Source organism: Crinia signifera, chromosome 4 (genome assembly GCF_055691185.1).
Source record: "Crinia signifera chromosome 4, ASM5569118v1, whole genome shotgun sequence".
NCBI lineage: Eukaryota > Metazoa > Chordata > Amphibia > Anura > Myobatrachidae > Crinia > Crinia signifera.
The window spans coordinates 17,046,356-17,060,622 of NC_139220.1; the positions used below are offsets into that span (position 1 = coordinate 17,046,356).

Here is a 14,267-nt window from a genome sequence, read left to right on the forward strand (position 1 = left end):
TTTATTTATTTATTTATTTATTAGCAGTTTCTTATATAGCGCACACAGATTCCGCAGCGCTTTACAGAGAATATTTGATCATTCACATCAGTCCCTGCCCCAGTGGAGCTTACAATCTATATTCCCTACCACATATATTTGCACACAGACAGTCTAGGGTTCATTTTTTTTGGGAGCCAATTAACCTACCAGTATATTTTTGGATTGTGGGAGGAAACCGGAGTACCCGGAGGAAACCCACGCAAGCACAGGGAGAATATACAAACTCCACACAGTTACGTGCCATGGTGGGAATTGGGCACCCAGGGAATGGAAGTTATTTTGCCTAATGGTATCCTGGCTGCTCCCAATGGAGGCTATATAAGGCCTAGTTTGGGGGACTCATAACTACTGTAAAAAAAATTGAACACACGCCCCCACCCCCTGCCGCCTGAATCCCCACGCTACCATTCGAGTGAATGTGTCTGCTTACATCAAATGATTTTTCCTCTGTTCATTCTAAAAAGTAAGCCAGGACTTACTTTTCAGCCGAATTGGGGGTGGTCACTGATGTCATGAAACGATGGGCGGGCTTGTTGGAGTGTAAAATCCGCCGAAGGCGCTCGCTGCGGAGGTTTGCACATGCACATGATAAAACCCCACCATCGTGCGAACACAACTGAATCGGCCCCCATGTCCTTTCCTTTGATTCAAATAACTCGCTTCCCCAATATGTATATTAGCGTTAGGGTCAGTGCAGCGTTAACAAGGAATTAGCATTTAGCCGGAGTAGTTACAAACAGAAGCGCTGCGGAATATATGTGTGCGCTGTATAATTAACTGGTAATAAATAAAAACAGCAAAACAAACAAAAAGAAAAATTTACTTTTTTTTTCTCTGATATCTGAAATGAAGGTTTATTATGTATCAAAAATATACCTTCAAATAACGACACAAAGTCCAGATAACTGAGCCCTTCCTTTGTGAACCCCAATTTTTGGGTTAAGTCGTTAAACTGATCGTCATCCAGATACAGCTGGTGATCCTGCAGAACCTGAGGGGGGGGGGGGGGGAAGCAGAATTAATTACACATTCAGAAACGTGATGTAGCCAGTGCGGATGTGTCAATTTCTAAAGGTGCAAATTATCAAATAACAGACAGAGACGCTCGGAGATTTACAGCCAGGGATCTGTGATTTATTAAAGTCTTTCCAAGTCTTAAAGAAAAAAAAACGCAAGTGTGTTAATGATTGGCGCTCTCTCTCTCTAAGGAGGACGCGTTTCAGTCGGAGAAATACTGCCACAGGGAACCACAAAATTTTGAAACTTTATTTATTCCTTTCAAAAGTTTCTCCCTGGTCTCCTGGGCAAAATCTTTCTTTCTCCAGGGAAGATACGACTCACATAATTAGGACTAGACAGATGAAATGTAATGAATTATTTCAGTAAATGTAAGTACATGAATGGCAGCAGGCACCCAAAAGTGAACCCTTCTTTTTTTTTTTTTTGGTGACAGCAGGGAAATTATTATTATTAATACAACAAACAAATCTTTATACGTTGCTAATTTAGTCATAAGTAATCTAAATTAGAGCTCGCATATGTAGCGGCTTCTGCACCACGCAGGTAAATATGCAAATGTGGTGACTCATTCTAATTCCAAAAAGTTGACAGATTTAATAACACCTTCAATTTCAAACATGTTACACTGGATATCTCTTTTTTTAAATGTATTTATTTGATCTTTATTTACTTGTGTCTATCCCACCTGTACAGCCCTATTGTTTCTGCTGATTCTGATTGACTCTGTAAACTGCGAGCAACTGGACACAGTATCTAGATAAAGCTGTACCAATGACCTATACAGAACTGGGCACAGTATTCTAGATGAGGCTGTACCGGTGGCATACAGTATACAGAACAGGACACAGTAGTCTAGATGAGGCCGTACCAGTGGCATACAGTATACAGAACAGGACACAGTAGTCTAGATGAGGCCGTACCAATGACCTAGACAGAACTGGACACAGTATATAGATGAGGCCGCACCAGTGACCTATACAGAACTGGGCACAGTATCTAGATGGGGCCGTACCAGTGACCTATACAGAACTGGGCACAGTATCTAGATGGGGCCGTACCAGTGACCTATACAGAACTGGACACAGTATCTAGATGAGGCCGTACCAATGACCTAGACAGAACTGGGCACAGTATTCTAGATGAGGCCGTACCAATGACCTAGACAGAACTGGACACAGTATCTAGATGAGGCCGCACCAGTGACCTATACAGAACTGGGCACAGTATCTAGATGAGGCCGTACCAATGACCTATACAGAACCGTACACAGTATTCTAGATGATGCCGTACCAATGACCTAGACAGAACTGGACACAGTATCTAGATGAGGCCGCACCAATGACCTATACAGAACTGGACACAGTATATAGATGAGGCCGCACCAGTGACCTATACAGAACTGGACACAGTATCTAGATGAGGCCGTACCAGTGACCTATACAGAACTGGGCACAGTATCTAGATGGGGCCGTACCAGTGACCTATACAGAACTGGGCACAGTATCTAGATGGGGCCGTACCAGTGACCTATACAGAACTGGGCACAGAATCTAGATGAGGTCGTACCAGTGACCTATACAGAACTGGGCACAGTATCTAGATGGGGCCGTACCAGTGACCTATACAGAACTGGGCACAGTATCTAGATGGGGCCGTACCAGTGGCATACAGTATACAGAACAGGACACAGTAGTCTAGATGAGGCCGTACCAATGACCTAGACAGAACTGGGCACAGTATTCTAGATGAGGCCGTACCAATGATCTAGACAGAACTGGACACAGTATCTAGATGAGGCCGCACCAGTGACCTATACAGAACTGGGCACAGTATTCTAGATGAGGCCGTACCAATGACCTATACAGAACTGGACACAGTATTCTAGATGAGGTCATACCAGTGACCTATACAGAACTGGGCACAGTATTCTAGATGAGGTCATACCAGTGACCTATACAGAACTGGACACAGTATTCTATATGAGATCGTACCAATGACCTATACAGAACTGGACACAGTATTCTAGATGAGATCGTAACAGTGACCTACACAGAACTGGGCACAGAATCTAGATGGGGCCGTACCAGTGACCTATACAGAACTGGGCACAGTATCTAGATGGGGCCGTACCAGTGACCTACACAGAACTGGGCACAGAATCTAGATGGGGCCGTACCAGTGACATATACAGAACTGGGCACAGTATCTAGATGGGGCCGTACCAGTGACCTATACAGAACTGGGCACAGAATCTAGATGAGGTCGCACCAGTGACCTATACAGAACTGGGCACAGTATCTAGATGGGGCCGTACCAGTGACCTATACAGAACTGGGCACAGTATCTAGATGGGGCCGTACCAGTGACCTATACAGAACTGGGCACAGAATCTAGATGAGGTCGTACCAGTGACCTATACAGAACTGGGCACAGTATCTAGATGGGGCCGTACCAGTGACCTATACAGAACTGGGCACAGTATCTAGATGGGGCCGTACCAGTGACCTATACAGAACTGGGCACAGTATCTAGATGGGGCCGTACCAGTGACCTACACAGAACTGGGCACAGAATCTAGATGGGGCCGTACCAGTGACATATACAGAACTGGGCACAGTATCTAGATGGGGCCGTACCAGTGACCTACGCAGAACTGGACACAGTATTCTAGATGAGGCCGCACCAGTGACCTAGACAGAACTGGACACAGTATCTAGATGAGGCCCACCAGTGACCTATACAGAACTGGGCACAGTATTCTAGATGAGGCCGTACCAATGACCTATACAGAACTGGACACAGTATTCTAGATGAGGTCATACCAGTGACCTATACAGAACTGGACACAGTATTCTAGATGAGGTCATACCAGTGACCTATACAGAACTGGGCACAGTATTCTAGATGAGGTCATACCAGTGACCTATACAGAACTGGACACAGTATTCTATATGAGATCGTACCAATGACCTATACAGAACTGGACACAGTATTCTAGATGAGATCGTAACAGTGACCTACACAGAACTGGGCACAGAATCTAGATGGGGCCGTACCAGTGACCTATACAGAACTGGGCACAGTATCTAGATGGGGCCGTACCAGTGACCTACACAGAACTGGGCACAGAATCTAGATGGGGCCGTACCAGTGACATATACAGAACTGGGCACAGTATCTAGATGGGGCCGTACCAGTGACCTATACAGAACTGGGCACAGAATCTAGATGAGGTCGCACCAGTGACCTATACAGAACTGGGCACAGTATCTAGATGGGGCCGTACCAGTGACCTATACAGAACTGGGCACAGTATCTAGATGGGGCCGTACCAGTGACCTATACAGAACTGGGCACAGAATCTAGATGAGGTCGTACCAGTGACCTATACAGAACTGGGCACAGTATCTAGATGGGGCCGTACCAGTGACCTATACAGAACTGGGCACAGTATCTAGATGGGGCCGTACCAGTGACCTATACAGAACTGGGCACAGTATCTAGATGGGGCCGTACCAGTGACCTACACAGAACTGGGCACAGAATCTAGATGGGGCCGTACCAGTGACATATACAGAACTGGGCACAGTATCTAGATGGGGCCGTACCAGTGACCTACGCAGAACTGGACACAGTATTCTAGATGAGGCCGCACCAGTGACCTAGACAGAACTGGACACAGTATCTAGATGAGGCCCACCAGTGACCTATACAGAACTGGGCACAGTATTCTAGATGAGGCCGTACCAATGACCTATACAGAACTGGACACAGTATTCTAGATGAGGTCATACCAGTGACCTATACAGAACTGGGCACAGTATTCTAGATGAGGTCATACCAGTGACCTATAAGAACTGGACACAGTATTCTATATGAGATCGTACCAATGACCTATACAGAACTGGACACAGTATTCTAGATGAGATCGTAACAGTGACCTACACAGAACTGGGCACAGAATCTAGATGGGGCCGTACCAGTGACCTATACAGAACTGGGCACAGTATCTAGATGGGGCCGTACCAGTGACCTACACAGAACTGGGCACAGAATCTAGATGGGGCCGTACCAGTGACATATACAGAACTGGGCACAGTATCTAGATGGGGCCGTACCAGTGACCTATACAGAACTGGGCACAGAATCTACATGAGGTCGCACCAGTGACCTATACAGAACTGGGCACAGTATCTAGATGGGGCCGTACCAGTGACCTATACAGAACTGGGCACAGTATCTAGATGGGGCCGTACCAGTGACCTATACAGAACTGGGCACAGAATCTAGATGAGGTCGTACCAGTGACCTATACAGAACTGGGCACAGTATCTAGATGGGGCCGTACCAGTGACCTATACAGAACTGGGCACAGTATCTAGATGGGGCCGTACCAGTGACCTATACAGAACTGGGCACAGTATCTAGATGGGGCCGTACCAGTGACCTACACAGAACTGGGCACAGAATCTAGATGGGGCCGTACCAGTGACATATACAGAACTGGGCACAGTATCTAGATGGGGCCGTACCAGTGACCTATACAGAACTGGGCACAGAATCTAGATGAGGCCGTACCAGTGACCTACGCAGAACTGGACACAGTATTCTAGATGAGGCCGTACCAATGACCTATACAGAACTGGACACAGTATCTAGATGAGGCCGCACCAGTGACCTATTCAGAACTGTGCACAGTATCTAGATGAGGCCATATCATTGACCTATACAGAACTGGACACAGTATCTAGATGAGGCCGCACCAGTGACCTATACAGAACTGGGAACAGTATCTAGAAGAGGCTCTACTATATGTAGCCTTTGGGATTTTGAGACCAAAGTACATGACTTTGCTTTCCTTGGCATTACACAGTAGCTGCCATGCTCTTGACCATTCCTCTAGTCTACCTAGATCATCAGTCATTTGTTTTAACCCTGCATGAATTCAGCCGTCAGTAGCGCTGCAGAGATCACTGGGGAAACGGTGCGGTGACCATTTTCCTGACATTTTGGTCATTGCAGACAAACCATTTGCAGGGTTTTCAAATGATGTCTAATTACTGTTAGACCAGTAGAGAAAAGAATCAGCTACAGAACTATCAGATTAACACATGAACCAAACTTCCCTGTCTCCCCAAAGTATAATCCTCTTACAAACCTAATATACCTTTGGTCCCCTTACTGTACCTCTATTCATCCATCACTTAATATTAGATTGCATTTGGGCTGCTTTAAGGGTTAGGGCTCAAATTTGATTACAACACTATGTCAACATGATTATCATTATTATTATTAATTTTGAATATGGAAAGGCAGAAAGATGACGCATAGCCAAACAGAGTAGCAGAATGGTAACAGAAGCACAGAATATTTCAGCAGTCAGCTTGGGTCATGTGTAGGCAGGACTGGGGGTCTCAAGGATCTTATACAGCGGCGGCCAAATCGATCCTTGAGATCTAATGACAGTTTACATTTCCCAGACCCCCTAGCTGGTGCACAGGTGCAGTCGTTTCTAACTGTCACATTTCCCAGACTACCTAGCTGGTGCACAGGTGCAGTCGTTTCTAACTGTCACATTTCTCAGACCACCTAGCTGGTGCACAGGCGCAGTCATTACTAACTGTCACATTTCCCAGACTACCTAGCTGGTGCACAGGTGCAGTCGTTTCTAACTGTCACATTTCCCAGACTACCTACCTGGTGCACAGGTGCAGTCATTACTAACTGCCCATTTCCCAGACCACCTAGCTGGTGCACAGGTGCAGTCATTACTAACTGTCAGATTTCCCATACCACCTAGCTGGTGCACAGGTGCAGTCATTACTAACTGTCACATTTCCCATACCACCTAGCTGGAGCACAGGTGCAGTCATTACTAACTGTCACATTTCCCATACCACCTAGCTGGAGCACAGGCGCAGTCATTACTAACTGTCACATTTCCTAGACCACCTAGCTGGAGCACAGGTGCAGTCATTACTAACTGTCACATTTCCCATACCACCTAGCTGGTGCACAGGTGCAGTCATTACTAACTGTCAGATTCCCCATACCACCTAGCTGGTGCACAGGTGCAGTCATTACTAACTGTCACATTTCCCATACCACCTAGTCATTACTAACTGTCACATTTCCCATACCACCTAGCTGGAGCACAGGTGCAGTCATTAGTAACTGTCACATTTCCCATACCACCTAGCTGGTGCACAGTGCAGTCATTACTAACGGTCACATTTCCCAGACCCCCTAGCTGGTGCACAGGTGCAGTCATTACTAACTGTCACATTTCCCATACCACCTAGCTGGAGCACAGGCGCAGTCATTACTAACTGTCACATTTCCCATACCACCTAGCTGGAGCACAGGCGCAGTCATTACTAACTGTCACATTTCCTAGACCACCTAGCTGGAGCACATGTGCAGTTATTACTAACTGTCACATTTCCCAGACCACCTAACTGGTGCACAGGTGCAGTCATTACTAACTGTCACATTTCCCAGATTACCTAGCTTGTGCACAGGTGCAGTTATTACTAACTGCCACAATTCCCAGACCACTTAGCTGGTGCACAGGTGCAGTTATTACTAACACAGAAGAACCACGACGTGACCCATGAAATGATGCGCTTCTATGGGGTAAAAAATGGCTCATGTGTACCGTTGTAGTTTATACAGTTAATATCGGTCAGAAAACTTTTAATTCGCTGATCATAAAAACCAAATCATAAAGACTCCAGAACGTAGACACAGATGGCAATGACAAATTACCTTAACAAACCATAACACTTTGGGTTTGCTATACAGATATTTTGCGGATTATTTGGCACAATAAAATATGCTAAATATTAACCATCAAAGAAAACAAGAGCAGCATCAAGCAGTCCGTGTATCCCTGAGATATACCATTCATAGGAAAAAGGTACAATTCTAAGACCAATCTGTGAAAAACTGGACTATAGCTTCTGTAGTAAATGGGGGGGGGGGGGGGGGGGGGGGGGAGAATTCAATTATTGGGGATAACATGGAAAAGCAGTCGCCATAAGCAATCACTGGCTTCTCCTAAGTGATAATTGTAACGTGTGGGCTACAAGACGTGTTAGCAGAACGAGAAATCGCTCATTAACAACTTGACATTGTGCTCATTGCACTGTCTGGCAGGAGAACAGAATGAGCCTTTTATCACTGTGAGCCCAGAGACAACCTGTAATCGTTATTATGTAACATATCACAATTAAACAGATCTGACACATGATATGGCGCCGAGGATTAGCTGTGGATGAATGCATGAAACGGTTTTATCTGAAACTTTGTATCAATCAGATATATGTAGAATAATGGTGTATGGTGGCTACAAGTCAGACGACAGGTCTGCCGGATACCGGGGAAAGACTCTAATGGTATAAGTCAGGCTGGTCCGCCGGATACCAGGGAAGGACTCTAAGGGTATAAGTCAGGCTGGACCGCCAGATACCGCGGAAAGACTCTATGGGTATATGTCAGGCTGGTCTGCCAAGTACCGGGGAAGGACTCTAATGGTATACAGTAAGTCAGGCTGGTCTGCCAAGTACTGGGGAAAGACTCTAATGGTATACTGTAAGTCAGGCTGGTCCGCCAAGTACCGAGGAAGGACTCTAATGGTGTAAGTCAGGCTGGTCTGCCAGATACCGGGGAAAAGACTCTAATGGTATAAGTCAGGCTGGTCCGCCGGATACCGGGGAAAGACTCTATGGGTATATGTCAGGCTGGTCCGCCAAGTACCGAGGAAGGACTCTAATGGTATAAGTCAGGCTGGTCCGCCAGATACCGGGGAAAGACTCTATTGGTATAAGTCAGGCTGGTCCGCCAAGTGCCGGGGAAGGACTCTAATGGTATACTGTACAGTAAGTCAGGCTGGTCTGCCAAGTACTGGGGAAAGACTCTAATGGTATACTGTAAGTCAGGCTGGTCTGCCAAGTACCGGGGAAGGACTCTAATGGTATAAGTCAGGCTGGTCTGCCAGATACCGGGGAAAGACTCTAATGGTATGTCAGGCTGGTCTGCCAGATACCGGGGAAAGACTCTAATGGTATAAGTCAGGCTGGTCTGCCAGATACCGGGGAAAGACTCTAATGGTATACTGTAAGTCAGGCTGGTCCGCCAAGTACCGAGGAAGGACTCTAATGGTATAAGTCAGGCTGGTCTGCCAGATACCGGGGAAAGACTCTAATGGTATAAGTCAGGCTGGTCCGCCGGATACCGGGGAAGGACTCTAAGGGTATAAGTCAGGCTTGACTGCCGGATACCGGGGAAAGACTCTATGGGTATATGTCAGGCTGGTCTGCCAAGTACCGGGGAAGGACTCTAATGGTATACAGTAAGTCAGGCTGGTCTGCCAAGTACCGGGGAAGGACTCTAATGGTATACAGTAAGTCAGGCTGGTCTGCCAAGTACTGGGGAAAGACTCTAATGGTATACTGTAAGTCAGGCTGGTCCGCCAAGTACCGAGGAAGGACTCTAATGGTATAAGTCAGGCTGGTCCGCCGGATACCGGGGAAGGACTCTAAGGGTATAAGTCAGGCTGGACCGCCGGATACCGGGGAAAGACTCTATGGGTATATGTCAGGCTGGTCCGCCAAGTACCGAGGAAGGACTCTAATGGTATAAGTCAGGCTGGTCTGCCAGATACCGGGGAAAGACTCTATTGATATAAGTCAGGCTGGTCCGCCAAGTGCCGGGGAAGGACTCTAATGGTATACTGTACAGTAAGTCAGGCTGGTCTGCCAAGTACTGGGGAAAGACTCTAATGGTATACTGTAAGTCAGGCTGGTCTGCCAAGTACCGGGAAGGGCCCTAATGGTATACTGTAAGTCAGGCTGGTCTGCCAAGTACTGGGGAAAGACTCTAATGGTATGTCAGGCTGGTCTGCCAGATACCGGGGAAAGACTCTAATGGTATAAGTCAGGCTGGTCTGCCAGATACCGGGGAAAGACTCTAATGGTATAAGTCAGGCTGGTCCGCCGGATACCGGGGAGGACTCTAAGGGTATAAGTCAGGCTGGACTGCCGGATACCGGGAAAAGACTCTATGGGTATATGTCAGGCTGGTCTGCCAAGTACCGGGGAAGGACTCTAATGGTATACATTAAGTCAGGCTGGTCTGCCAAGTACCGGGGAAGGACTCTAATGGTATACAGTAAGTCAGGGCTGGTCTGCCAAGTACTGGGGAAAGACTCTAATGGTATACTGTAAGTCAGGCTGGTCCGCCAAGTACCGAGGAAGGACTCTAATGGTATAAGTCAGGCCGGTCCGCCGGATACCGGGGAAGGACTCTAAGGGTATAAGTCAGGCTGGACCGCCGGATACCGGGGAAAGACTCTATGGGTATATGTCAGGCTGGTCCGCCAAGTACCGAGGAAGAACTCTTATGGTATAAGTCAGGTTGGTCTGCCAGATACCGGGGAAAGACTCTATTGGTATAAGTCAGGCTGGTCCGCCGGATACCGGGGAAAGACTCTCAGGTATAAGTCAGACTGGTCTGCCAGATACCCCGGAAGGACTTGAAGGTATAAGTCAGGCTGGTCTGCCAGATACCGGGGAAGGACTCTAATGGTATAAGTCAGGCCGTTTTGCCGGAAACTGGGGAAGGACTCTAATGGTATAAGTCAGGCTGGTCCGCCACATACAGGGGAAAGACTCTAATGGTTTAAGTCAGGCTGGTCCGCCAATTACCGGAGAAAGACTCTAAGGGTATAAGTCAGGCTGGTCCGCTGGATACCGGGTGAAGACTGTAATGGTATAAGTCAGGCTGGTCCGCCAGATACCGGGGGAAGACTGTAATGGTTCATGTTTGCTACAAGTCAGGCTGGTCCACCGGATACTGGGGAAAGACTCTAATGGTTCATGTTTGCTACAAGTCAGGCTGGTCCACCGGATACTAGGGAAAGACTGTAATGGTTTATGGTGGCTACAAGCCAGAGATTCCATTAGAATCATGTCATTTTAGCCTCGTCCTCTTCCGATGGACCCACAAATCACTGCATTTTGCCACATAGAGGAACGACTTAGCAATATTGTCTTTTTTTTTTTTCAAAATCCTGCTTTTGCCCCTGAACTGACAATCATTGCACTAGTGCTTTGGGTTGTGCTTACCTTTCTGAAGTCTTTTTTTGAGACCTTCCCATTTGGTTGCCTATTGCAGGCGAGAAAACTTTCCTTTATGGTAAAACTGTGCCGAGTCATACAGTCCTTCAGCCTCTCCATCACCTCATCCACAGCAATGTTCCTGATAAAGTGACTGGCTTGATTTTCAATCTCTCTCATTCTTAAAATAATGGAAACATTGCAGGTCGGTCATTAACTCTTTCTCTCAGTTAAAGAAATCATTTTGGATTTAGAACACCATAATGTACATTTACTATTTACTGGGTTTAAAACTGCAACAATAAACTAGGTTTTTATTGCCCTTTTAAAGCCAGCAGTCAAAACCGCAGAGAATCAGAACTGTTGGAAAGACTTATTTTAAATAGATATTACAGCAAAAATAATGAAAGCAACAAACCCAGGTAGCTTACTTTGCCTTATAGAGAAAGTGAAAGTGTTATTTTCATTAGCAACGCCTAGAAATCGTTGTCTCTTTCAAAACAACTCTGGAGGGTAACCCACATGGCAGCTTGTCACACATACATAGATTTAGACTCTCAACATGTCATGTAAAGGTAGAGATGTGAGAAGGGCTGGGGGCATCATTACAGTTAAAATAGAGATCACATGGGCATACAAAGCCTCTTTGTTTACTACATAATTTGCCATATGACTGTGGTTGCTATGGTAATCATCACATGACATTGTGTAAACTACAGAATTATCAATGACAATTTATAGGAACAAGTCAGGGAAAATTACCATGTTGGTAATTTTTTTAATATTTTTATTGTAGCCTACTATATTGATTTACTTTATAAAATATATATATATATATATATATATATATATATATATATATATATATATATATATATATATATATATTGTTACGTAATGAAGGGGTACTATTTTTAGCAACAGCCCCGATGATGTTAACATACTGATAAAAATCAGTATTGGTTACTGGTATAAATGCTGCCTAAGCAAACCGATACACACAATTTTCTACTAACTTATAACCAGAGCAAGGTTACATATATAAGTGGTTTATAGTGACACTTAAATGATAGAATGTTTCTAATGTTAAGATGCCACGTGCAGCGTTCGGTCCCTGTGTGGGAATAAAGGCTGCCGGGCGTGTCAGGATGCAGTGAGCGGCACAGTTACCGCTTTTTAGCGGTTAAGTGTACTTAGAGCCGGCACTTAAACATTGGTACTATTGCATATTACACATTAGAGTCCTGAAAAGAACTAGTAAACACATTTAGATACAGACAGAACAATAGAGAGGCAGTGCTTGGAAGACGCCCGCACGGCTTGGTTGTCCGGCGTACGCTTTGCAGTTCTTCTTCAGGGCCCTGAGGAAGAACTGCGAAGCGTACGCCAGCTGAATAAGCCATGCGGGCGTCTTCCATAGAGGCACCTATCTATATTAAATATATTTAAACAGTAAAGGAATTATAAGGTGCAATCTATGAATTATATGAATTAAGCTACTTGAAGGCAGGAGCTTGTTAACCCTGCACGTGCTTTTTTAAACTATTGCACTGTACTTACTTGTGTTTATGTTATATGTTGTTTGTCATATTTCGCAGCTTTTTAATGTATAAGTAATAAAAGGTATATTTTCATATCGTCCTTACTCCTGAACTGGTGCACCACCCAGTGACAAACTTTTTCTTTCCTATTCCAATTGTCATTTACCCTTGTCCAGAGGTATCACACCCCTGCTAACTAGTTACTATATTTACTAGATTATCCGACAGGGGGCCATACAACATATAAAAAATAAGACTCTCACCGTCTTGTGTAACAGACCCCCAATGCCAACCTCTTCAATACGCAGGTGTGGTCAGGTGTATGAGAGAAAGTCATGTGACATTAGCTCCGCCCCCCAGTCAGTCTGATTCTATCGCAGCCGCTGAGTAAGTCCTGGGCTACGCACAGACTGCACACACTGGGGAATCATTACATAGTGAGCGGCTGTTATCTGGGAGTGTCAGGTAATACGCAGGCGTGGCCAGGTGTTTGAGGGGATGTCATGTGACATCAGCTCCGCCCCCGATCAGTCTGATTCTATTGCAGCCGCTGACTAAGTCCTGGGCTACACACAGACTGCACACACTGGAAATATCATTAGATGGCGAGTACAGTGTATATGAAATGTAATGACATGAATGTACTATTACGGAGCAATCGGTATGCAAATACAGGTCGCACACAGAATATACAGACGCTGCATATCATTTTAATCAGTAGAGTCTGCTTGTGTGTCTTATTTGCATAGTGTTGCGAACAAATGTGCCCATTTTAAAAAATAAGGATGCGTGACGTTAGCAGAGCTGACTGGGAACTGCCAGCTGACTTACGCCAGGCATCTTACGGTGCATGGGGCATTGAGGCTAGACATATGAGAACACATCGGAACTTTAGATGACTGTTGCGATCCGTAGGACAATCAGATGCAGCTACTGTGGGAACTATTGTATTCTTATCAGCGTCTACTTACCTGTCGGAATGATCGGTCTGTCTTAATTCCTCTTGAAATTGGTTTCTGTCCAAAATGACGGTGCTTACGCCATTTAAGTCATCGGCGTGACAGATGGACACTCCCAAACGGCGCAGGAAATCCATGTACGCGATGCAGTCCGAAGAACCATAACCATACTGATCGCAAATCCTGAGATGACAAAGAAAGATAATGTGTTCAATGCAACATCAGGCGTTTATCTTTAGGGACTGAGTGTGCTTGTGTGCGGCGCCCAACCTCCCATGTGCAGCGAACACCCCAACCTCCTATGAAGGAAATACATGATGCTCCAAATCCGGTCCAGTGGGTACTAAATGCCTGAGGTCCTGCTACAGTAACTCCCGCTGTGCTGCCGATGGTGACGGCTTTATGCCAGACCATTGATGATGTTTCTAGTGTAGATAGTAGAAACAAATGCTTGGAAGTCTGCGTTAATTGGCTTACATGTCATAGTGGTCGTCCAACATGGATGAGCAGTATGACTGCAGAATTCTTTTGAACCGATCCTTGTTGATGATCCCAGATCCCTTAGTGTCCTGTGATTGGACGGCTCA

The 14,267-nt window shown here is 45.7% G+C and overlaps 1 protein-coding gene across 1 annotated transcript in view; it reads right to left on the reverse strand.

The window, feature by feature from the left end:
- Positions 1–14,267, reverse strand: part of EFCAB6 (EF-hand calcium binding domain 6) — a 105,532-nt gene that overhangs the window by 27,628 nt on the left and 63,637 nt on the right. Inside the window, 4 exon segments of the mRNA XM_083181257.1 lie at positions 919–1,033; positions 11,190–11,361; positions 13,693–13,863; positions 14,158–14,263. Of these exon segments, the coding sequence (XP_083037383.1) occupies positions 919–1,033; positions 11,190–11,361; positions 13,693–13,863; positions 14,158–14,263 (564 nt within the window).